The 24,857-nt window shown below is 41.9% G+C and overlaps 2 protein-coding genes across 4 annotated transcripts in view; one reads left to right on the top strand and one right to left on the bottom strand.

Moving 5' to 3' along the window:
- The window catches only part of LOC134578052 (uncharacterized), a 96,389-nt gene extending 82,881 nt beyond the window's left edge, over window positions 1-13,508 (top strand). For all 3 annotated transcript variants that reach the window (XM_063437025.1, XM_063437024.1, XM_063437023.1), the window contains exons 13-23: window positions 175-235; window positions 1,150-1,166; window positions 1,867-1,924; window positions 3,849-3,941; window positions 4,571-4,631; window positions 4,750-4,863; window positions 6,053-6,110; window positions 6,779-6,847; window positions 10,547-10,610; window positions 13,110-13,181; window positions 13,265-13,508. In XM_063437025.1, the coding sequence (XP_063293095.1) occupies window positions 175-235; window positions 1,150-1,166; window positions 1,867-1,924; window positions 3,849-3,941; window positions 4,571-4,631; window positions 4,750-4,863; window positions 6,053-6,110; window positions 6,779-6,847; window positions 10,547-10,610; window positions 13,110-13,181; window positions 13,265-13,375 (778 nt within the window). In that variant the 3' untranslated portion in view covers window positions 13,376-13,508. The remainder of the gene's footprint in view (window positions 1-174; window positions 236-1,149; window positions 1,167-1,866; window positions 1,925-3,848; window positions 3,942-4,570; window positions 4,632-4,749; window positions 4,864-6,052; window positions 6,111-6,778; window positions 6,848-10,546; window positions 10,611-13,109; window positions 13,182-13,264) is intronic.
- A 3,756-nt stretch (window positions 13,509-17,264) lies between these two features.
- Window positions 17,265-21,935, bottom strand: LOC134577034 (indolethylamine N-methyltransferase-like). Its single transcript, XM_063435678.1, has 3 exons — window positions 21,779-21,935; window positions 20,600-20,807; window positions 17,265-17,694 (listed from the first exon to the last, which is right to left on the bottom strand). Exons 1-3 carry the CDS (start codon window positions 21,933-21,935, stop codon window positions 17,265-17,267), a joined length of 795 nt encoding a protein of 264 aa, XP_063291748.1.
- Window positions 21,936-24,857: the final 2,922 nt, after the last annotated feature.

The raw sequence follows: 24,857 nt of genomic DNA, 5'->3' as shown, positions 1-24,857 counted from the left end.
AGGAGTGGTATAAGTTCTCTAGGTACTGTATTTACTGTGAGCACTGTGGGTAGTTAATGTATCACCATTTGCTTCCTATTTGTATTCTTTCACGCAATCCGTTTTCCGGTTAAATGATCACATTATCTCCCAGCTCTGGGTATTTGTGAATTAGTCTGTTATCTATAATTGCAGCATCGCTCTGTCGAAGCAGAATTTTACAGTGAAGTATAATGTGAACATCCCAAGACAAGTGGTGAGTTTATAATAAATGACACATTCTGCCAGTTTCTGAAATCTTGTTCCGAATAGTTACAGAGAAATTACAGTGTTTTCTATATTGATAGTACAGTTTGTAGTGCTGTCCGCTTTACCCTTTCCCTTCCAACGCCATTTTTACACGGGCAAAATATTCCCTGCAGAGTAATGGTAAGTGAAATTACACCCGTTACGCCACACTTACCTTACCCTCCACTCCAGCAGTCAATTCACGCGGGGGAAAGAGATTTCTCTACCTGGAATGTGATGAGAGCCACGGATAGTGCAGATACTTGGTTCTAACTGAGTAACTGTACTTACTGTATATGGGCAATTGGGCATCATATCCGCAAGCAGACTTTAATTCAGTCTGTATGGCACCTCCTGGAAACTGACCAGTCAGCAGTGGTATTGCCCGCTCTATCCTTTTACAGTACAGGTTATATACTCACCACGGTTTCATGTTTAATTTCCGGTGAACAGAAAGATTAGTGAAAAAGAGAGAATTTGTGATATTTATCTGAAATCCTTTGCTCACTTGGCTAAGGATTAATCTGCAGAATTAGTTATATTCCTCCTTTCTTCTTGTGACAAACAAATGTTGGAATAATAATCTAACAAACACAGATAACAAGCAGCTAAATATAATAATTACAATGATTGACAGGGGTACAGAGAATGGCCATCCAGCAGAGGTGGTAGGGACTAATATAGTTCAATATTGTCAAATAAATCGTTCCCAGGGTTAAATGTCTTCATGCATTCTTTGCAGACACTGTGCAATGTATTAAAAATTTATATTTCTGTTTAACTCCGCAGGTTAAAATCACAGACTTAGCCTTTATTCTTCTAATGTTATTCCTACCTATTAAAGCACATTTTTTTTTATAATTCTGTGTTCTGTGTTTGCAGGGTCTAGCTGGGAGCAGGTGAGTGAATCAAATTATTTAGTTTGATATTTGTATATTAGAATGTTAAAAAAACAAAACAACTATTATTAGAGTACAAAATAATCATTGACTTAAATTGTTCTCAGACTGCGATTTGTATTTGTAAAACATAGAAACCACAAAATAAAGTGTATTTTAGAAACGACACATAAATAAATCAATGAAATCGTCCACTCACATTGTACAAACGAGAAATCCTTCCAACGACCCGGCTTGCCGCCAACGGTGTGCGTGTCTCTTTAAACCCATACATGGGAGATTATTAGCATGGATTCCAGCGATGCGGTAAATATATTCTAATTTATCAGGGAATTATCTACTAAATGAAGATTGCTGTGTGTCCGTGTGTTTAGGAATCACTCCAAGTAAAGATGTTAAATTACAATTTCTTCCACACTCTCCTCTATCACTCGCACAATATGTTCAGGAGCGCAGACAGCGGTTTTAACAAACCGTTCAGCTGGGATTCAACAGCATCCATAATAATGTGTTCATTCTCCTGCAAATGGCTGTAATACATTCAGAGCCGCTGGCGCTGTCACAGGGTCTTTAGAAGAATAGTGGCCTTTATTAGCTCATTTCGGAGGCACTTACTGTGACTGTACTGTGTGTTACAGACCCAGCACTTCTTACTCCGTGTCTTTACATGTCTTACAAATAGAAACACTTTCTTTTTCAGCGCAATTGTGTCGGCAACATTAAAATGCCTCATGGAGTTTTATAATCTGACGGATGATGTAAGTCTCACGTACTCTCATTGTCAAAGCTCTTAAAACGTTCTTAAAGAAAAACAAAACTCGCATACTTTAAAGTTTTGTCTGTTTATAAACAAATATAAAACAGTAAAATGAAAGGGTCATGCTAGGCACCATAACCACTTTGCTTTATTTACCCTTTCCTTGCAGCCTTAGGCTTAATACATTTGTCAGACTTTTAAAATGGGCTTGGAAATTAGAGCCTGTAGCTCCTCCTCCAATCTATGTCAATCAGAGAGCTGGGAATTACACTTCCTGGCCAAGCCAAGTCATACCAATAAACTGGCACACCGGTGCTGACGTGAAGGAGCTTGCTTCCCCCGTCTCTCTGATTACGCATGCAAGAGGTGTAACCCCGGACTATATAACTATTATTATTATATTATTATCTATATGGCCTCTAAGACTAACCTCTACCTCACATACCTGTCTCTTGCTCTCTCCTAAAGGGCAGTCCACCTTATTTGATTGCTATTTCCTGTCCTAATGTGTTTTACACCCCACCTCCTATAGAATGTAAGCTCGATTGAGCAGGGTCCTCTTCAACCTATTGTTCCCGTAAGTTTTTTGTAATTGTCCTATTTATAGTAAAATCCCCCTCTCATAATATTGTAAAGCGCTACGGAATCTGTTGGCACTATATAAATGGCAATAATAATAATAATATGACTGACACGGATATAAAACTGAGCTATGAACGTCGCTTCAGAGCCCTATTCTAGTATATTTCAATACCTTTTTTTTCTTATTGGACTGACAGAAATTTGTAGTGACCAGTTTTTGTCAATTCCTCCCTTTATCAAATTTAAAACATGTAAATGCTTTCCCTGTAGTCCAATAGTAAATAATCGTCAATACTTTATTATTCTACAAGCCCTGGTTTGTCCGTTTGACACATTTTCCAAATAAAAGCCTGGGGGGACAGGGTGCTGGCACCATAACCACTTCAACAAGCTGAAGCAGTTCTGAGTGTCCCTTTAATTTTATTGTTCTAATATATTTGTACTGAAAGCAAGCCTGCACCTAGGGAAGGATAGAAACAAAAACATGCAAACACACACAGCGCTGAGATACACTGATACAATATACAACATGCAGAAACACCTAGGTGAATAAGCAGATATCTACATACAAATGACATTTCCTGCCGGTGTCCTCAGTCCTGACAAGCGATGCATGGGGGATGATCCGAACGCACTAAACACCGGCACTGGACTGCACAGTCCCAGCCTTTTGGGTTTCATCGTTATAATGCGCTCCTGGTCAGGTGGTTGCAATCTGACTAGCAACAAATCGCCAACATTGTTAAAGATGTGATGATACCAAACAGGAGATAAAAACTCCCCGGTGATTTAAATAATTTCAAAAATTTCAATACATCTACAAATCCCAGGGCAGACCTTAGAAAAAGTACAATCTGTGGTTGGTCAGTGGCCCAGTCCGTTCGGAGGCGTTTCAGAATGTTGTATATTGTATCAGTTTTCTATGCGGTGTGTGTGTGATCTGTGTATCTTCATGTTCAAAAAGCTACATTTTAATCCGTGTCATTACTGTGGAACCCTGAAAAAGTTTTTATTTAGAATCTGTGCTCATTTGAATATTCTGCACGGTATCCTGGGAGTTTTGTGGAAAAACAAACGTTCAGAACTGATAAAGAAAAAAAACACTTTTTATAAAATGTTTTCTGATGTTAATTTCCGTTGCTTTATTTAGTATAGAATGTACCGTTGTGCTCATGACATCAAGCTAGTAACGGTTTAGCAGTGAAACAGCCGCCATTTGTAATTTGACAAAATCATTTTCAAAAGAAGCGAGCGTTGATTGATGCGAATCTAGCCGGAGTTTTTATCCGTAAATAATGAATAATAAACATTTCTTTGGAATACGTATCCAATGCCTGTTTTAGGATCTGCCAAAATCAATGAGACCAAACTTCATTCTCGATGTGGAAAAGGAAGAGTTGTTTATTACGGCAGGACTACAAGACCGCGTCGTCCAGGTAAATGGCGGCTGGGTATGTTTCTCAGCCTCTCGTCATGTTCGTAACAAAGATCAGCTTCTATTAATCGAGACCCCAGTAAGTGCTCGCCGTGTATTGTAAATGCCCTGTGCGTATTCTTTCTGAACGGTCTTATATCGTGTTGGTTTAACTTATTATTATTTATTCATTTCCCTATAAAATGTACGCCATCTTTATAAACACTCGGACGGTTATTCATTAAAGTGAGAATTGAATCATTTTAGGCCAATATAACCAAACTGAATGCACCCATTGTACAGCGCTATGGAATCTGACGGCGCTACATTAATAATAATAATAACTGACTTGGAGACTTTTTCAAGATCGACTACTCTGACCTTAAATAGTTAAATTCACTTTTAATTCTCACTTTACTTAATTACCCTGTTAGTCTACTGATGAGCACTCTAAATATATTCCAATGTAATAATAAGGTGAAGGCTTACCCACCCATATATTGTCCAGTCTGGAGAACCAGCCCCTGCGGGTAGAAACATCGTCCAGTCTGGAGTTTCAGTGCGCTGAAACAGTGTATGCTGTAATTAGGAATTGCTCATTCCCTTTAGTTCATGGTTACATGAGTTGGTGTTTTGTCTGTGTTATTTTAGGTGTACGAAGGCCTGGTGTACATGAATTTCAGTAAATCCTTAATGGAGGAGCAGGGCTACGGTACGCATCGTTCTCATTAATCTTGCTTTATTATAGATTTTATAACATTTTGGAGCCTGTTTTACTACGCGGCTCTATTAACAAAGCAGAGAATTTCACTTTATCTCTCTGAACGCAGGAAACTATGAGAATATGGACATGGAGTGCGCCCCTCCGTTTTGGTTGGCGTACATGAGAGATCCGAGCGATTCCGGGGTAATTCATAGTAATGTGCGCCAGCGATGGATTAACGGTGAGTTACTAGAATGGTTTCTTTTATCATATTATTGTAAAGTTTGTCAAATTATAATAAATATAGTGAAGATGTGTAACACACCCCCAGTGCGTTTGGAAAATCACTGCCATCAATTGACAACCATCAAACTATATTAATACAATAAGCTGTAATATTACAACAAACTGTAATAATACAATGAGCTGTAATAATACAATGAGCTGTAGTAATACAATGAGCTGTAATAATACAATGAGCTGTAATAATACACTGAGCTGTAGTAATACAATGAGCTGTAATAATACACTGAGCTGTAATGATACACTGAGCTGTAATGATACAATGAGCTGTAATAATACTATATCCTGCAATGATACAATGAGCTGTAATAATACAATAAGCTGTAGTAATACAATGAGCTGTAATAATACAATAAACTGTAATAATACAATGAGCTGTAATAATACAATGAGCTGTAGTAATACAATGAGCTGTAGTAATACACTGAGCTGTAATGATACAATGAGCTGTAATAATACTATATCCTGCAATAATACAATGAGCTGTAATAATACTATGAGCTGTAATAATACAATAAGCTGTAGTAATACAATGAGCTGTAATAATACAATGAGCTGTAATAATACAATAATCTCCTATAGACTGTAAGCTCGTTTGAGCAGGGTCCTCTTCAACCTATTGTTCCTGTAAGTTTTCTTGTAATTGTCCTATTTATTGATACATCCCCCCCCCCTTCTCAAAATATTGTAAAGCGCTACAGAATCTGTTGGCGCTATATCAAATGCAATAATAATAATAATACAATGAGCTGTAATAATACAATAAGCTGTAGTAATACAATAAGCTCTAGTAATACAATGAGCTGTAATGATACAATAAACTGTAACAATACAATAAGCTGTTATAATACGATAAGCTGCAATAATACAATGACCTGAATAATACAATGAACTGTAATAATACAATGAACTGTAATAATACAATGAGTTGTAATAAAACAAGCTGTAATAAGACACTGAGCTGTAATAATATAATAATCTGTAATAATATGATGGGCTGTAATAATACACTATTTTGTAGTGGTTATGGTGCTCGGAGAGCCCCTTTAAACAGACCTTCTGCTGATACTGCAGGATTTTGCTCAGATCCATTTTATAATAATCCATGGTTTCTGCTTTGGTTTCAGGAGACCCAGATGTTCTGGAAGCGATGAGATTGTTTGCAGAGCTGACCGATCAAGCCAGGTGAGTGGGCTGGTAGAAAATTCTGCAGTAAATGTAATAATGAGGACAAACCTCCAGAGGATTGCTGTTCTCTCCGGTAAATAATACACAGAAAATATAATTTACTAGGTGGAAACTTTCTTAGAAACGTAATCCTAATGGCAGAAAATCAGGATTGAGGTCATTCTGCCTATTCTCAGGCTTTATTCAACTAAAATCTCCGGCTTTATTCTGGATGTGTCTGTGCCAAACCCTCCACTGTATGAGTTTCTACCACCTCTGCTGGCAGTCCATTCTGTGTATCTACCCCTATTATTGCAAAAATCGATCCTTGGGGCTTACCTTCCTCCTTCCCACCTTCAGATCCTGGCTCCCGTAACACCCCAACTTCTACCCTTTTAAATCCCATAATACAGGAATTATAGGAACCTGATATCTTTGAATGTGGAGCAGTCATCAGGGAAATCACTAACCCACTCCTGCTGATTGCTCCACATTTGGACAATTTCCCCAATTTACAGAACTGCAATATGACCCATTGTTTTCCAGCAACAAATGTGGAAACGTGGCTGGACGTAAGCCACTTATCTGCTACGAAAAAAGAAAAATCCATTTCCCCCCCAAATCATGCCATGATAAAATAAAACTGGTGCATGCGCACAGATCACTGACACTTTCTCTTTCCCCAGAATTGCAATGGAGAATAAAGATTGGCCAGAACTGGCAGAATTAATGAACAGGAACCTAGAACTCAGAAGGTAAAGATTTCCCATAACTAATATTTGGGTAAAAAGAAAAAGCTCTAATAAAGTGTGACCGTGTGATTGGCCGAGAGCTGAACCAACGTGATACTCTGCCCAACAGATAAAGATTTAAACAAACCCCAGCGAATACTAATTATTCCAACCGCGATACTGCAAGGTGCTGATTGGCTGAACCAATATTTCTGATGCGCACACCTCCCAACATTTCACATGAACAAAGGGGTTCCATATTAGCGGTGGGGGTGGGCCCAAGGGCGAAGCTGTGACTTACTTATAACAATTTATAGAACTGAAATGTACTTTAGAACGAGCACAATGTATCCTATTTACACAGACTAATTTCTAAACACATTTATTGTAGTTTAAAGACACATGGCTGGGAGTAGAATAAGTACCACGTTTCCTGACGTAGCTTACTAGTTAAACATTTGGATTAATGAACTTGCTAGATACATTGTGTATATTCTGCTGGATAGTAGAGAGAGAAATAGAGCTCCACACACTGGACACTGCTGACAATTAATGACTGCAGTTGACCGTCAGCCAACACCGCAGGTAGACCATGGCATAGGGTTCATTGCCGTGTCTGTCAGATGCTGGGCATCCCTCTGCCCCCTCATGATTCCTAAGGAGACGCATGGTGCCGGATTACTTCTGTGTCTTGAGCTGTAGTACTGCATTGTCCCATAACTTCGAGCCTGGGCCCGCGTTGGAGTCACTACCCCGTGACCATGGGTCCCCCTTTGGCATGCGGTAGGACCATGGGCCCGCAGGAGCCCCGATTTATGGAGACCCCTCTGGGTATATGGTCGGTGAGTCGGATGTATTTCCAAATGGACCACCGGTCCAGAAGAAGGAAGGGCCTCTCCAGCATCCATTCTGCTCTGTGACTTAAGGGCAGAGGTAAAAAACGGGTATCCCTGCATTCACGCTGGATTGCGAAGCGAACCCCCGGTTCCGTATAGCAGTGTTCGATGTGGGATCAAACCGTAAGACCGTTTTTTTCTGCTTGCCTGAGCCGGAGCTGATAACACGTCCGGCCATCTTGACTATCAGGTCCCGCCCCCTGCGGTGGAGCTCCATTATACACTCAGACACACCAACAATATGGAGCTTCTAGAAAAGAGGGACATTAGGATAGAAATCCCAAAATAAGGACTGTTGACACTTGGGAGGCATGTATATAGTTTGATAATGACCTATATTTCTGGGGCTTTATACAGGGGGGACCTGATCAGGTTGATTCCATAAATCCCTCAAAACGTGAGACATTGTATCGATATAATGCTGCGTCTGAACCAAGGATACTTTCTTACATAAGTTCCAGAATCTCCGTTCCCAGGTTTTTAAGGAAACTTAATTCTGTGTTAGAGGGTTTAAAGTCTTATGCTAATTCCTAGCGTCTTATCTGGTAGAATGCTCTTAGAGCTCACTTTTTAATGATTGCGAAAGGATTGTGTTTCTAATCCCATTGGCCGTTACAGCTGGCCTTTCTTTCATTGCTCTGTGTAATAGTCGAGACGACCAGAAAACGAGATCCAGTTAGAAAAGAAATAATGGGATAAGAGGCCGATGTTTTTGTGTAAGCGTGCGTGTACTCGATCTGTACAAACAAAGCACTTTATTACGGGGATTAATACGATCTTCATAACGTACACAAAGTTCTACAAACAAAGTCATTTCACTTTAAATCTGGTGTACGTAAGAGGAGTAACTTATCTTTATATTCACACACATATATATATATATATATATAGTAAACATACAGGGAGTGCAGAATTATTAGGCAAGTTGTATTTTTGAGGATTAATTTTATTATTGAACAACAACCATGTTCTCAATGAACCCAAAAAACTCATTAATATCAATGCTGAATATTTTTGGAAGTAGTTTTTAGTTTGTTTTTAGTTATAGCTATTTTAGGGGGATATCTGTGTGTGCAGGTGACTATTACTGTGCATAATTATTAGGCAACTTAACAAAAAGCAAATATATACCCATTTCAATTATTTATTTTTAGCAGTGAAACCAATATAACATCTCAACAAAAACAAATCAGTGACCAATATAGCCACCTTTCTTTGCAAGGACACTCAAAAGCCTGCCATCCATGGATTCTGTCAGTGTTTTGATCTGTTCACCATCAACATTGCGTGCAGCAGCAACCACAGCCTCCCAGACACTGTTCAGAGAGGTGTACTGTTTTCCCTCCTTGTAAATCTCACATTTGATGATGGCCCACAGGTTCTCAATAGGGTTCAGATCAGGTGAACAAGGAGGCCATGTCATTAGATTTTCTTCTTTTATACCCTTTCTTGCCAGCCACGCTGTGGAGTACTTGGACGCGTGTGATGGAGCATTGTCCTGCATGAAAATCATGTTTTTCTTGAAGGATGCAGACTTCTTCCTGTACCACTGCTTGAAGAAGGTGTCTTCCAGAAACTGGCAGTAGGACTGGGAGTTGAGCTTGACTCCATCCTCAACCCGAAAAGGCCCCACAAGCTCATCTTTGATGATACCAGCCCAAACCAGTACTCCACCTCCACCTTGCTGGCATCTGAGTCGGACTGGAGCTCTCTGCCCTTTACCCATCAAGACTCACTCTCATTTCATCAGTCCATAAAAGCTTAGAAAAATCAGTCTTGAGATATTTCTTGGCCCAGTCTTGACGTTTCAGCTTGTGTGTCTTGTTCAGTGGTGGTCGTCTTTCAGCCTTTCTTACCTTGGCCATGTCTCTGAGTATTGCACACCTTGTGCTTTTGGGCACTCCAGTGATGTTGCAGCTCTGAAATATGGCCAAACTGGTGGCAAGTGGCATCTTGGCAGCTGCACGCTTGACTTTTCTCAGTTCATGGGCAGTTATTTTGCGCCTTGGTTTCTCCACACGCTTCTTGCGACCCTGTTGACTATTTTGAATGAAACGCTTGATTGTTCGATGATCACGCTTCAGAAGCTTTGCAATTTTAAGAGTGCTGCATCCCTCTGCAAGATATCTCACTATTTTTAACTTTTCTGAGCCTGTCAAGTCCTTCTTTTGACCCATTTTGCCAAAGGAAAGGAAGTTGCCTAATAATTATGCACACCTGATATAGGGTGTTGATGTCATTAGACCACACCCCTTCTCATTACAGAGATGCACATCACCAAATATGCTTAATTGGTAGTAGGCTTTCGAGCCTATACAGCTTGGAGTAAGACAACATGCATAAAGAGGATGATGTGGTCAAAATACTCATTTGCCTAATAATTCTGCACGCAGTGTATATCAAAAGTTCATTCAAGACCTACAGCAAAACAAATACCTTAGATTGAAAAAAAAATCACAAAGTTCATGAATAAAACTACTTGTGAGATCTCAATATCTCATCCCAGTTTTCAGTAAGGGCTGAATGATATTTAAGGGGCTGGCATTGGATGCGATGGATGTATCGGCACTTTGTAGAAAAGTCTGTTAGGTGCCAAAGCTGACATTTAAAGGTGATATTTTCTGTCTCCTTGCATCCTAACATGGATTTTTGCAATAAACACAATTTATTTTTAATTAAATGTGAAGCTGTTTGCTGAGTGAGGGGTGCTCTGTGTCCCCCACATATTCTATAAAACCTATAAGACCAGGCCCATCCCTCTGTATTAACTCATTATTGCCTCTTTGGAGAGATCAGGATTTGACAATCGTTCTTGTTTCTTTGTCAGATCTATTTTTACAGACTCATGCCTGGGACAAGGGAATCTGAAAATGATAGAGATTGCAAAGCAGGTAATCAATATATCTGAGTGCTAAGATTAAACAATTATTTTACTTTGTGTCCACCACCACAATCAGCGCCGGCCACGGGCACCAATACCGGCTGATTATACTTTATCACATCAAAAGCCACCACTAAAAGAAGTGATTGTCAGAAAATCTGTTCCCTGGGAAACCGTGCATAATAGCAATTGTATTTTTTATTTTTGTATAAGCGTGTATATATATATATGGATAAGAATGCAGTGTGTAAGGCGCTTCAGAATAGAATAAATACACGTGAGCAAAGTTCAGTGGGTTGTGTGACTGATATAATAATGCTTCCCCAACACTGTAAATATTAAATACCAAAAACAGAGTTAAATATCAGTGTATACACAAATCCCAATGGGATGAATAATAAGTTATACAACCATATGTAGATGTAGTAATAGAATACGCCTGCGGCACAAGCATGACAACCACTGTGCATCGCCACTCAGATTCTTCTCTTCTGGAAGCGTTGATTCCGTAGAGAGAGCATACAGCGAGGAGGAGAAATGAAACAATGTTACTATTTCTCCTCTTCATTTGCATTGTGTGCCCTGGCTGTGCCTTGCCTGAACTGTACTACGATGTCATTTGCTAAATCTTTAACATAAATTTAAAAGAACACGGAGCAACTCGTGAAAAATGTGGTTAACTCAAGTTACAGGGGATTTCCAAGGTTTATTCAATGGTTTAAACTCTAGAGAAGTGACTGTTTATGCTTCTACTCAAAATACAACATAGTAATTCTAGGATGCTGCAGTGACACCTAGTGGCTAAATTTGGGTAGCTCAGCATTAGTCAGCTATAGGCTGTAAATTTAAATGTTTCCACTTATAATTTAAAAAGTGCCAACAAATTCTGTAGCGCAGTACAATGGGTGGACTAACAGACATGTTTTTGTAACCAGTCGAGTTGGATTCACATGAACAGAGGACGTTAAGCGCCTGCTCAAACTAGAGGTAAGGTTAGGATGCATTTCATTAATGGAAAAAAGTAGTTTATTAGAATCTTTTACAGTGAAAGGGTTAGTTTATTGGATGACATTATTATTATTGCAATTTATATAGCACCAACAGGTTCCGTAGCGCTTTAGTGCAGGTGAGGAAGCAGGGTCGGTTACCAAGATACGGGGAGAGAAAGCTCTTACAGTTTGATTGACATGCTTTCCTGAAGAAGTGAGTTTTCAATGATTTTGTGAAGGAGTGGAGACTGGGTGAAAGTCTAACAGAGCAGGGAAGGAAGTTCCATGGGAACGGTGCAGCCGTGGAGAAGTCTTGGAGGTGAGCATCAGAGGTAGGAGTACAAACGGGTTAGGTTAAACGTAGGTCTTTGACAGACAGTAGCGGCCTAGACAGGATACTTGTTTCTAAGTGAGGATAGGTCGGTGGGAGCAGCGTTGTGCAGCTATTTGTTAGCAAGCACCAGAATTTTAAATTGAACCCTGTATCTTATGGGAATCCAGTGTAGGGACTGGCAGAGGGGTAAGGCATGGGCGGATAGGAAGACTCGCCTTGCTGCCACATTCATTATAGACTGCAATGGGGCAAGGCGAGAGAGGACCAGCTCCATGGCCATATCCAGCGTTAGATAGGGGTAGATGTGAGCAATGTCTGAGATGGAAGCAGCAGGATTTGGCGATTGATTGGACATGAGGGGTAAAGGAGAGGTTGAAGTCGAAGAGAACACCTAGGCAGTGAGCCTGGGAGGTAGAGCTGATGGTGGCGCCGTTGACTTGGAGGGAGCAGCAACATTTAAGAGAGAAAAGACCAGATGTTCCGTTTTGGACAGGTTGAGTTTAAGGAAGTGAGCAGCCATCCAGTTGGGAATATCAGAGAGGCAGTTAGGGACATGAGTTAAGATGGACGGCGAGAGATCAGGAGAGGACAGATAGAATTGTGTGTCATCTGCATATAAATAATATTGGAAGCCATGGAAGGCCATGGATAGAACCTTGGGGAACACGGACAGAGAGGGGTTGCAGATTAGAAACCTTGAAAGAGTGCTGGGAGAGGTAGGAGGAGCACCAGGAGAGAGCAGAATCTCGTAGACCGAGATTACGGAGAATTTCAAGTTGTTGATGATCAGGGTTGGAAGATGCAGAAGGGGGAAGGAGAATAAGGAGAGAGGAGCACCCACTGGAATTATCAGCAATTAAATCATTGGATACACTTTCTGTTTGGTTTGGTTTTGTTCTGCTTTTTGTTATTGTTGGGGGCAGGATTGTTTTTTGTTTTTTTATCCACTTGTTGAAATCTCAATGTTTTAAAGTCGTAGTAAAGAAAATAACCCCCTCCTGAATTCAATAAATAAATATATCTCTTTCTGTTCTATGGCTGTATCTGTGAAGTTCCTATAACCATAACCATGTAGAATGGACAATGGAGTTGTTTGGTGTTTTTCTAGTAACGCTATAATGCCGTGTCTGCTGTTTTGTACTGTAATAGATCATTATGATTATTATAAGATGCTGTTTTTCTGTAGCACGGCTCCGCGGTGAAATTTCCTGGCAGTGGGGGAGCAGTGATCGGATTGTGCCTCCATCCAAATAAACTGGTATGGAATGTCTTCTATTCAATAACTTAATCAAACCTGTGTTTATAAAGCAAAAATCCTAAATTGTGTTTTTTCATTTCAAGATGGAACTGAAGAAGGCATTCCAGGAGAATGGTTTTGTATTCTGCCACATTGTCCCCCACAGTCCGGTGACAGCCATAAGAAAGGAGGAAAGTCCTTCCGGACCACAATAACCATCCAGCTACCATTCTCATTTCTCATCGTTTTTAGGAAATGTTTGTAGTAAATAATTATGTAATTATGTAAAACGGTGTATACTTTATCTACAATTTGCTGCTGTAAAATAAATTTATAAATTACTTTCTACTCATTCTGTCAACGTGCAATTCTTTTTTTTTTTTTTCTTTTTTTTTCTTTTTTTTTCTTGTGCATAGGTGAACAAATCATCCTGCATCGTCACAATAACGTATGCAGGAACATGCAAAATTCACAATGAAACGGATTACATAAGAAATTAATCTTGAGAGTGATTACTTTGCTTGATTTTGCTGCGTCTGCACATTTTTTGTGAAGGTTAAAGTAAAAAAGGTAACTGCACACATTTTTTTTGAAATAGCTAGGGCTCAAGTGATACATGCATGTCCGATGTGTATAGGTGTATGGTGGAAACGGTAACTGTGAGACACTCAGATATGTGTGGTTATGATATGAAAAACTTAAATATATTGCATGCCTATAAAACACCAGTAAAAGGGTAACTTGCAGAGTCATTTAGGCATACATAAGTGAGATTAGTCGAGCATTAGGCAGCATGCAGATAGACAATAATCTGCTCGCAAGATAGAGAAAACACGCTGCTTAACGGGGTGCATATGATGGTTCTGCACTCTTTAACAATAGGTAGGAATATCAAGCTAGGTAAACCATCCTAGGCCAATTACATTAAGTTAGTGTTACAGGCTGATCAGGGTCTTGCTTTGTTATATGTTGCCCTTAAGTAAAGTGAACTCAGCACAAAATGGTCGACCAGCTTGGTGGCAATTATGTAAATGAGTCAACGTGCAATTCTTAAAGAAAATACAACTTTAGACAAAATAGATCTTGTATTGTAATGTATGAATCCTAAAATACTATAGGGAATGACGGGTACAGTATGGAATGTGGGGTACAGTATGGAATCTAGGGTGCTGTAGGGAATCTGGGGTACAGTATGGAATCTGGGGTGCTGTATGGAATCTGGGGTACAATATGGAATCTGGGGTGCTGTATGGAATCTAGGGTACAGTATAGAATCTGGGGTACAGTAGTGAATCTGGGGTGCTGTAGGGAATCTGGAATACCATATGGAATCTGGGGTGCTGGAGGGAATCTGGGATATAATATGGAATCTGGGGTGCTGTAGGGAATCTGGGATACAATATGGAATCTGGGGTGCTGTATGGAATCTGGGGTGCTGTATGGAATCTGGGGTGATGTATGGAAAAAGGAGTGTATGAACTATTAATCTAAAGCATACAAGTTCAAATTGAAAGTATAAAACACACATAATAGTTACACACAGAGGAAACTGACACAAACATTACTTTGGGACAAGACATAGAAGACTAAATAAATAAAGAGAACCTCATATTTTATGTATTTGAACATAAATGAAATCGTGCAGTGTGTCTGTCTGGGAGAGCAGTGTGTCTGTCTGGGAGAGCAGTGTGTCTGTCTGGGAGAGCAGCGTGTCTGTCTGGGAGAGCAGCGTGTCTGTCTGGGAGAGCAGAGTGTCTGGGAGAGCAGAGTGTCTGTCTGGGAGAGCGGTGTGTCTGTCTGGGAGAGCGGTGTGTCTGTCTGGGAGAGCGGTGTGTCTGTCTGGGAGAGCAGTGTGTCTGTCTGGGAGAGCAGAGTGTCTGTCTGGGAGAGCAGAGTGTCTGTCTGGGAGAGCAGAGTGTCTGTCTGGGAGAGCAGAGTGTCTGTCTGGGAGAGCAGAGTGTCTGTCTGGGAGAGCAGTGTGTCTGTCTGGGAACTCAGTTTTGTCTGTCTGGGAACTCAGTTTTGTCTGTCTGAGAGCACTCTGTGATGTAAAGATGCAATGAGATTGTTACCAAAGAGGATAATCTCAAATAACTGGATCCTCAGACCAAAATAAATGACCAGAGACAAGGAATTGGGGTTTAGTAAAGTAATAAGCCTGTTTATTATACTGTTTATTAATATGTTTGCTGATTAATATGTTTATTACAAATATATAGTTATACTAAACCACACAACCCAAATCAAAGCAAAAAAAGAGCTGGTTAAAACAAAATGACCTGCGCACACCAATAGATTATAGATTATTGATTAAATAACGCGTAAGGTAGAGCTCCACAGATAAAGGGAAACTTGCACCCCATTAGCAGTCCCACCATTGAATAAACATTGGAAATCACCTGGAACTTGTGTTAACCTTTGTTTCATGGGATTCTCGGTTTTCGTTTACATTTCTATTAACCCGGAGTCAATAGTACACGTTCTGATCAAAACAAGACGTGAACAAAACCTGGAATTTGAGCTATATGTCTGTTCCACCGTAATTCACCTCTTTCATATTAAATGCACCCACACTTAATATAGATCATTTTATTCAGGAGAAACAGGGCTTTCATTTCACATCAACTATATAGATATGAAACATAATTTTATTGGAATAAAAACTAAAAAAGTGTGAGAAATTAAGAAATGTTATTATTGTTTTAGTACTGTGTGGTATTTTAACTGTAAATGTCATAATACTGTTTTTACTGCAATAAATTACACTTATTTGTGTTCAGCGATGTCTCGTGAGTACAACAGTACCCCCCATGTATAGGTTTTATTGGGTTTTAAAAAGTTACAGAGGGAAATATAAAGCTTTCCCATTTCTGTTTTTACACATTGAAATTTGCCAGATTGGTTACGCTGCCTTATAGACTGTATCGTAGCCTAGGAATGAGAATTACCCCCACCATGACAAACCATTTTAAAAAGTAGACAACCCAGGGTATTCAAAATGGGGTATGTCCTTTCTTTTTTAGTAGCCACTTAGTCACAAATCCTGGCCAAAGTTAGCGTTCATATTTTTTACACAACAACTGCACTTTCACTAATGATATCGTTGTAATCATACGTTTTACCGTTTTAAAACACTCATATTTGTGTTCAGCATAGTCCGATGAGTAAAACAGTACCCCCCATGTACAGGTTTTATGGTGGGAAGTTACAGAGTTAAATATAGGGCTTGCAAATTAAATTCTCTGGCTTTCTGTCTGGGTTGTCAGGCAAGTCCCTCAAATTGGTAAATTGGTAAAATCCCATAATTATGTGAAAAGATTACACATAGAATTTAAATATATATCTTATTAAAGTATATTATGTAATTTTATATATATATATATATATATATATATAATGTTTTTCGTTATTATTGATGATGATCATGATATGATTAATGTCATTAAAGGATCATTATAGTGTCAGGAAAACAAAGCGGTTTTCTTGACACTATAGTGCCATGAGGGTGCCCCCACCCTCAGGGTCCCCGTTCCCCCCTTCAGCAGCTTACTTTATTACAATGCCGGGCTCCCTCGGCGCAGGTGACCTCTCCTCCCCCGCGACGTCAGTTCCCCCGTCCGACGTCAGCGGAGCCGAATGCGCGGCAAGTGCCGCACGCACATTCAAGCTGTCAATAGGAAAACATTTCTCAATGTCTCTAGTGGCTCATTGAGCTGAAGTGGTCTGGGTGACTATAGTGTCCCTTTAACCCCTTAAGGACCAAACTTCTGGAATAAAAGGGAATCATGACATGTCACACACGTCATGTGTCCTTAAGGGGTTAAAGGTAAGTTTGTTGTTCTTATGCAGAGTGTTTTTATTAAAAAAAAAAAGAAAAAAGGGGAGTGATCAAGCTACAAGCACCCAACAGGGCTATATAATATAAATAGTAGGAGTGAGCCTTTAGCTGTGGAGGGGAGATCTCTGCGTTACTTAGTGGTCAATCAGTTTATTACGCTTTTTATTACTCTCTTAAGTTATTTATCTTTTCCCCATAACAAGCTATTTGAATTGAGATGAAGGTGCTCTGTATACCCCCAAATCGACTCAATATTTTACGATTTTCTATTCTTCCTTCACCTTCACAGCCCTGACATAAACTAAGTGGCCAGAATCTATCAGCCCCTCACCTCCTTTGCCTTCTGTTAGCTCCAGACACTGAATAAGGAACCCGCAGTCTGCCAACGCCTGTCTTAAAAACACCTCGTCATAGGATAAAATATGGAATTTGTGCTTTCCCACCAAAAAATAGTTTCCATTAAACACCCCGAAAAACAGCAGGTGTCCGCCTAGCTTTAGAAGTGTGGCACATTTTTTCAGGTTTCTTTGGAATTCGCTCTGCGTTTGGCTAATCACTTCCAGGGTCCATATACAAACGAAGCAATCCGACTTTGGCACGGTGATGGGATCCGTGGGATTCTCCTTGGTAAAGTCGCACATTAGAACCTGTTTAATTCGACTCCTCGTCTTCTCTTCCTTTTCCTTCCACCCGTCCCTGAAACATGCAAAGCAGAATTTACGCTAAACTGTGAAATGACAGCATTTTAGGAATCATTACATGATATCCCTGGAACCACATGAAACTCTTGCTAATTCTACTATTGTTTCAGTGTCAAATAAATACAAATCTCACTATAAAACCTCCTCCTAGCTATCTACACACTGCCCCATCCCACCTACACACTGCCTCATTCCCCCTGCACACTGCCTCATTCCCCCTGCACACTGCCCCATCCCCCTGCACACTGCCCCATCCCACGTACACGCTGCACCATCCCACGTACACGCTGCACCATCCCACGTACACGCTGCACCATCCCACGTACACGCTGCACCATCCCACGTACACGCTGCCCCATCCCCCTGCATACTGCCCCATCCCACCTACACACTGCCCCATCCCACCTACACACTGCCCCATCCCACATACACACTGCCACATCCCACATACACACTGCCCCATCCCACGTACACACTGCACCATCCCACGTACACACTGCACCATCCCACGTACACACTGCACCATCCCACGTACACACTGCCCTATCCACCTACATGCTGCCCCATCCCACGTACACACTGCACCATCCCACCTACACACTGCCCCATCCCACCTACACACTGCCCCATCCCATCTACACACTGCCCCATCCCATCTTCACACTGCCCCATCCATCTTCACACTGCCCCATCCATCTTCACACTGCCCCATCCCACCTACATACTGCCCCATCCCACCTACATACTGCCCCATCCACCTACACACTGCACCATCCCACCTACACACTGCCCCATCCATCTTCACACTGCCCCATCCCACCTACATACTGCCCCATCCCACCTACACACTGCCCCATCCCACCTACACACTGCCCCATCCCATGTACACACTGCTCCATCCCACGTGCACACTGCCCCATCCCACCTACACACTGCCCCATCCCACCTACACACTACCTCTTCCATCTACACACTGCCTCATTCATCAACACACTGCCCCATCCACCTACACACTGCCCCATCCATCTACACTCTGCCTCATCCATCTACACACTGCCCCATCCATCAACACACTGCCCCATCCATCAACACACTGCCCCATCCCACCTACACACTGCCCCATCCATCTTCACACTGCCCCATCCCACCTACATACTGCCCCATCCCACCTACACACTGCCCCATCCCACCTACACACTGCCCCATCCCACCTACACACTGCCCCATCCATCTTCACACTGCCCCATCCCACCTACATACTGCCCCATCCCACCTACACACTGCCCCATCCCACCTACACACTGCCCCATCCCATGTACACACTGCTCCATCCCACGTGCACACTGCCCCATCCCACCTACACACTGCCCCATCCCACCTACACACTACCTCTTCCATCTACACACTGCCTCATTCATCAACACACTGCCCCATCCACCTACACACTGCCCCATCCATCTACACTCTGCCTCATCCATCTACACACTGCCCCATCCATCTACACACTGCCCCATCCATCAACACACTGCCCCATCCATCAACACACTGCCCCATCCCACCTACGCACTTCCTCATCCATCTACACACTGCCCCATCCCACCTACATACTGCCCCATCCACCTACACACTGCCCCATCCATCTACACACTGCCCCATCCCACCTACACACTGCCCCATCCCACCTACGCACTTCCTCATCCATCTACACACTGCCCCTACACACTGCCCCATCCATCTACACACTGCCCCATCCATCTACACACTGCCCCATCCACCTACACACTGCCCCATCCATCTACACACTGCCCCATCCATCTACACACTGCCCCATCCATCTACACACTGCTCCATCCCACCTACACACTGCCCCATGCCACCTACGCACTTCCTCATCCATCTACACACTGCCCCTACACACTGCCCCATCCATCAACACACTGCCCCATCCACCTACACACTGCCCCATCCACCTACACACTGCCCCATCCACCTACACACTGCCCCATCCATCTACACACTGCCCGATCCCACCTATACACTGCTCCATCCCACCTACACACTTCCCCATCCATCTACACACTGTCCCTACAAACTGCCCCATCCACCTACATATTGCCCCATCCATCTACACACTGCCCCATCCATCTACACACTGCCCCATCCATCAACTCACTGCCCCATCCATCAACACACTGCCCCATCCATCAACACACTGCCCCATCCATCAACACACTGCCTCATCCCACCTACACACTGCCCCATTCCATCTACACACTGCCCCATCCCATCTACACACTTCCCCATTCCATCTACACACTGCTCCATCCCATCTACACACTGCCCCATCCCATCTACACACTGCCCCATCCATCTACACACTGCCCCGTCCCACCTACACACTGCCCCGTCCCACCTACACACTGCCCCATACATCTACACACTGCCCCATACATCTACACACTGCCCCATCCATCTACACACTGCCCCATCCCATCTACACACTGCTCCAACCCATCTACACACTGCTCCATCCCACCTACACACTGCCCCATCCCATCTACACACTGCTCCAACCCATCTACACACTGCTCCATCCCACCTACACACTGCCCCGTCCCATCTACACACTGCCCCATCCATCTACACACTGTGACTGCCCCATCCATCTACACACTGCCCCATCCATCTACACACTGCCCCATCCATCTACACACTGCCCCATCCCATCTACACACTGCTCCAACCCATCTACACACTGCCCCATTCCATCTACACACTGCCCCATCCACGTACACACTGCCCCATCCACGTACACACTACCCCATTCCACGTACATACTGCCCCAATGAAATGTCCCTGTTCCCTTTCAGCGCTCTGTGTCCGGTATTAAATAAAAGTACCTTTTTCCTTGCAGCGTGCACGCTATGTCTGTAATATGTCTCATCTGCAAGGCGTCTCCGTCCTTATTCAGCCATTTCTCCAACTCCACTTTACACCGAGCGTTACTTTCTAAAACCGTAATTTCCTTAAAATATTCGCTGCAAACCAGGAGTTTAAACAGCACGGGGCCGATGGTTAATTCCGTCATTCTGTCCCCCGTGATACGACCTGCAAATAGACAACAATTCTGATAAGGGATACCTTAATTATAAAATTGTTACGGTGCTCTGACTGTCCCTTTAATACTGTCTAATTTGACGCTGCAGACAGAGTTAAAGGGACTGTCAGGGCACCAGAAAAATTTAAAAATTAAGTTGTTATGGTACCTGGTGGTCCTCTTACGTATGTACATTTTTTTGTTAATGGGCTTCGAGCGTCAAAAGAACATCAGAAACCGGATGTAGATGGGGACAGAAGTACCAATACTGGAGAGCCAAGTTTAGGGTTAAACCGTTCATGTTTTACTGGTAAGAAAGTGCCAGGGACCTTTTGGCACCAGTGTTAATTTTGGCGGCAAATTTCAATTTAGTTTTAGTCATAGTCTTTTGACTAAAAAGCCATTTTAATTTTAGTCATCTGAATTGTTTTAGTTTTAGTCGACTATAATCTGACTAAAATTGTTAGTCGACAATATTAACACTGTTTGGCACCATAACAACTTTATTTTGATTTTGTTGTTTTGGTACCTGGGGAGTTTTTTTTATTTATTTAAAATTGCTTTTTACATACTTGAAGGGTCCAGGTCTTAAAATCGAGGGAAATGTATCTTTCCTGGTCAAATGGTTTATAAATAAATCCATTTCAGCTTCTGATTTTACAACTAGTTTTGCGCAATTCTTATTTTACAGTTTTCTCAACTAGTTTCAACAAGTTGGACTGAGTGGATATTGAGCAGCAGGAAAGGAGCTGTCTGATTGTCAGCTCTGTGGGCAAATTGCAAATTGCTGCAGTAATATGTCAATCTGGTGTTCCAAGCGCCCTAGCCCACGCGGTAACACAACGTTGTGATAATGCTTGGGAAGACCCCCTATGATTGTATTAAAGGGTTAATACAGCCAGGAGGGAATGAAGAAAGGTTGCAATATTCAGGTAGATTGTAAAATATATCTCTACGCATTGATAGTGGTGACTCGCTTTACCTGATGACATCTCGTTATTCAGTTGTCTCATGGGATAGACGATATAGTTCTCCTGAAGTTGGGAGTTACAGTTCGGTGAGAGGTACATCTCATAAAATTCTTTGGGGTTAAATTCATACTGATGATAGAGCTTATGAGTGCCAGCTCTTGCGTCCATCCTGTATCTGAGGCAATTGTTCCAGTAACAGTTTATGAGCAGTTGAATCATTTAGAGCAAATTTTATAACTTTTATTAACATAAACTAATGATTCAGTCATTTGATTGAGGCTCTCATTAAATTACTTATAATTAAATGTGATTTATTTTGAGCATTAGGGTTAAAACAAATTTAAAACAGAAGCAGATCTGTTTGATCTGTGTTCTGTGATGGATACACCTCAAGTCATGCCGTCTCCCCTGCTGACAAAGATAAAGCAATCAGCTGTCTCATAAGGTTTTTCACTAGAAAATACAATATTAAGAAGTGGAGTGATCTGAAGTTGATATATAACAAAAATAAAACAAAGAGAAAAATGATACTTATACTTATCGCTGGATGAGACTCAAAATCATATATGGCATGTAGAAAAAGAAGAAATCAAGAAGATCATAGTACAGATCTGCATGGACTATTTATACTCTTTCAATAGTACTTATCACATATATATACTTAATCAGCTGGATATAAAAGTAACAGTTTATTTGTATACAATATATAAAACCAAAGTAATTAATAAAAATACAGCTAAAACAGCAGTGTGAACAAATTGCTGCTTACTAGAAACGATGGTGAGTGAAACGGTTTATGTTCCCGTTACTCACAACAAGATTGTCCCACACTGGGAGATGTCTCCTGTGCAGAGAGTTCGGCGGGATTCTTATTAGCAAGATCCGGGTCGGCAGATGAATATTCAGTAGTTGCTGTCTTATATACAGATAACTGTAATTTGTAGTCGGGGACAAAAGCCGTATACATGATAAGTTAGATATATGAGCAAGTCGGTTGTGGTGTGCCGAAACCGACGTATCGGGTAGGCCTGTAATAAAAGAGGGCCCACCTGTAATAGTAATATGCATAAGGGGAGAGGTGGGAGGGATGAACCAGGCAGCATCAGCCCTGTGGTGTAGGGGGCCTGAGTTTAAATAGCCGGGTAACCCCTCCCACAACTTCAGGCTACGCCTTCCAATTTGTAGTCGGGGACAAAAGCCGTATACATGATAAGTTAGATATATGAGCAAGTCGGTTGTGGTGTGCCGAAACCGACGTATCGGGTAGGCCTGTAATAAAAGAGGGCAAAAAGTTGAATAAGATACCTTATTACACATCTTTACGTTGCGAGATTCATAACAGCTTGTCCTACTCAAATCTAGCTCTGGTTGTGGTATGTATCTAGTATTATACTGTGGATTTCCAGCGTCCTAATGTTTATGGTGTGAGCAGGGAAATTTTTCTGGAAGCAGCTGATGCTGCCCTGATTCTGGAGGAATGTCCCGAAAAGGCATTGGGGTTGAGTCCCCGCCTAGTTAAGAGGGTTCTGAGGTACATTATGAATTTAGCTGTAGTGAGTGGTTTGCCGTGCAGTTAAATAGGGGCATATTGAGATTTGGTCCTGTGAGTGATAACCTGTAAAGGTCTGACATTTTGACCGGCACCTTATTGCCCGTAGGATTGTCCCTACGTATTACATATGGCAAGAGGATGTGAACTGTTTGGTACCAGGATGGGCACTTAAGACATGGTGTAGCCATCCAGGTAAGTTTTGTAGTGTTAAGAGAGATTTTATAAATTGTGTGGGCAAAAAGGAGAGGAGTGTCCAATGGTGACTAGTGAACGAATATCGGTTTTATGGTAATCGGTGGTAAACTTGTTGTAAAGGTGAAATGTCTATTGTATGCTTGTGATGTATAATCAGAGAGGGCAGCTCAATCCAGAAATCTGCCAAATGCCATGAGGCGAGTTAGTGCAGTATTAAGCCATGGAATGTGGGTATAGCCAGCTGCTTTATTGTCAGAAAATCACTTGACTTCCCCTATCCGATCATACCTCCCCAGGCCTTGTAGGCGGCCACTATGGGGCAGATTCCAAAGAAATGTTGACGAGGAATAGAAATTCTAGAAATGTAACTGGGAAATGATGAGAAATGGCGGGAATAACCTGGCCCCCAATCCAATGTGGTATGAACCTGAGCCATATGTGTAGGTCTGCTTACAACTAGTGCCAGAATGCAACTGTCGGTGGGAAGAAGACTCAGCGGTCGGGAAATAAATGTGCAGAATAATTCTCATGGCAAACCTCAATGTGCCCAGTAGGACTGTAGATCCATTCTCCCCCCACCCTCCCCGCTTGTTCTTCAGAAGGAAAGGTTCCCAGGACTCCGATGCGCTGTACCTTCTCTGTAGGTGGACATGTTCTGTAGCTTATTAGTGTCAAGATGAATGCCTAAGAAGGTCAGTTTGTGAAAGTGGAACCCATAGTGTGGAAAAGTGCCATCGTCTTGTGAATACTAACCAAAGCGGAGTGAGGGTGTTCTATCATGAGGAAGTTATCTAAGATAACCGGTGACTGCAGGACATTCGCTAATATTGAGTGTTAGTCAACATAGTGTGTTAGAAAATAAGATAAACAGCTTGGGGTTACTCTTTGCTCTAAAAGTTACACGTGTGGGAAATTCATGACAATCCCTCCATAAAATGCCATGAACATGCCCTTGGGATGGCTGAATAGGTAGAAGCTTGGAGGCATAGGAAATGTCTGTCTTGCCCACCCAAGCTCTGGTCAACCCCTTTGGCATAGTGCTGGGAGAATTCCTTAGAGGAAATCAATGAGTTGAGGCTAGGGGTGGGTAATTAATATGGTTGAATACCTTCTTAAGCAACGTGATTGTGTTGCGGGGTCTATTAATGCAGACAGAAGGTTCTGACACTCGTGAATACCGGACAGGAGTGTGACTAGACCTGTGTGGAACTGGTGTGTGGAAACCTTGATGTAGAAGTCGACTGAGTGACAGAAAGGCTGTGCTTAGAGGTAAAACTCCAGGTTGTTGATGCAAACCTTCTCTATGGTGAGGAGAAGTAGAGTCACTTACATCACAAAAGTCT

The sequence above is a fragment of the Pelobates fuscus genome, chromosome 11, assembly GCF_036172605.1.
Source record: "Pelobates fuscus isolate aPelFus1 chromosome 11, aPelFus1.pri, whole genome shotgun sequence".
Classification (NCBI taxonomy): domain Eukaryota; kingdom Metazoa; phylum Chordata; class Amphibia; order Anura; family Pelobatidae; genus Pelobates; species Pelobates fuscus.
Note: the sequence above shows the minus strand (reverse complement) of the source record. Positions and strands in the feature narration are given on the sequence as shown.

Coding starts and splice junctions, on each gene's coding strand:
- LOC134577034 (XM_063435678.1), bottom strand. CDS start 21,935: ATGGACGCAAGAGCTGGCACTCATAAGCTCTATCATCAGTATGAATTT. Junction 20,808..21,778: donor GAATAACGAGATGTCATCAG/GTAAAGCGAGTC, acceptor GTCTATTTGCAG/GTCGTATCACGGGGGACAGA. Junction 17,695..20,599: donor TGCACGCTGCAAGGAAAAAG/GTACTTTTATTT, acceptor TGCATGTTTCAG/GGACGGGTGGAAGGAAAAGG.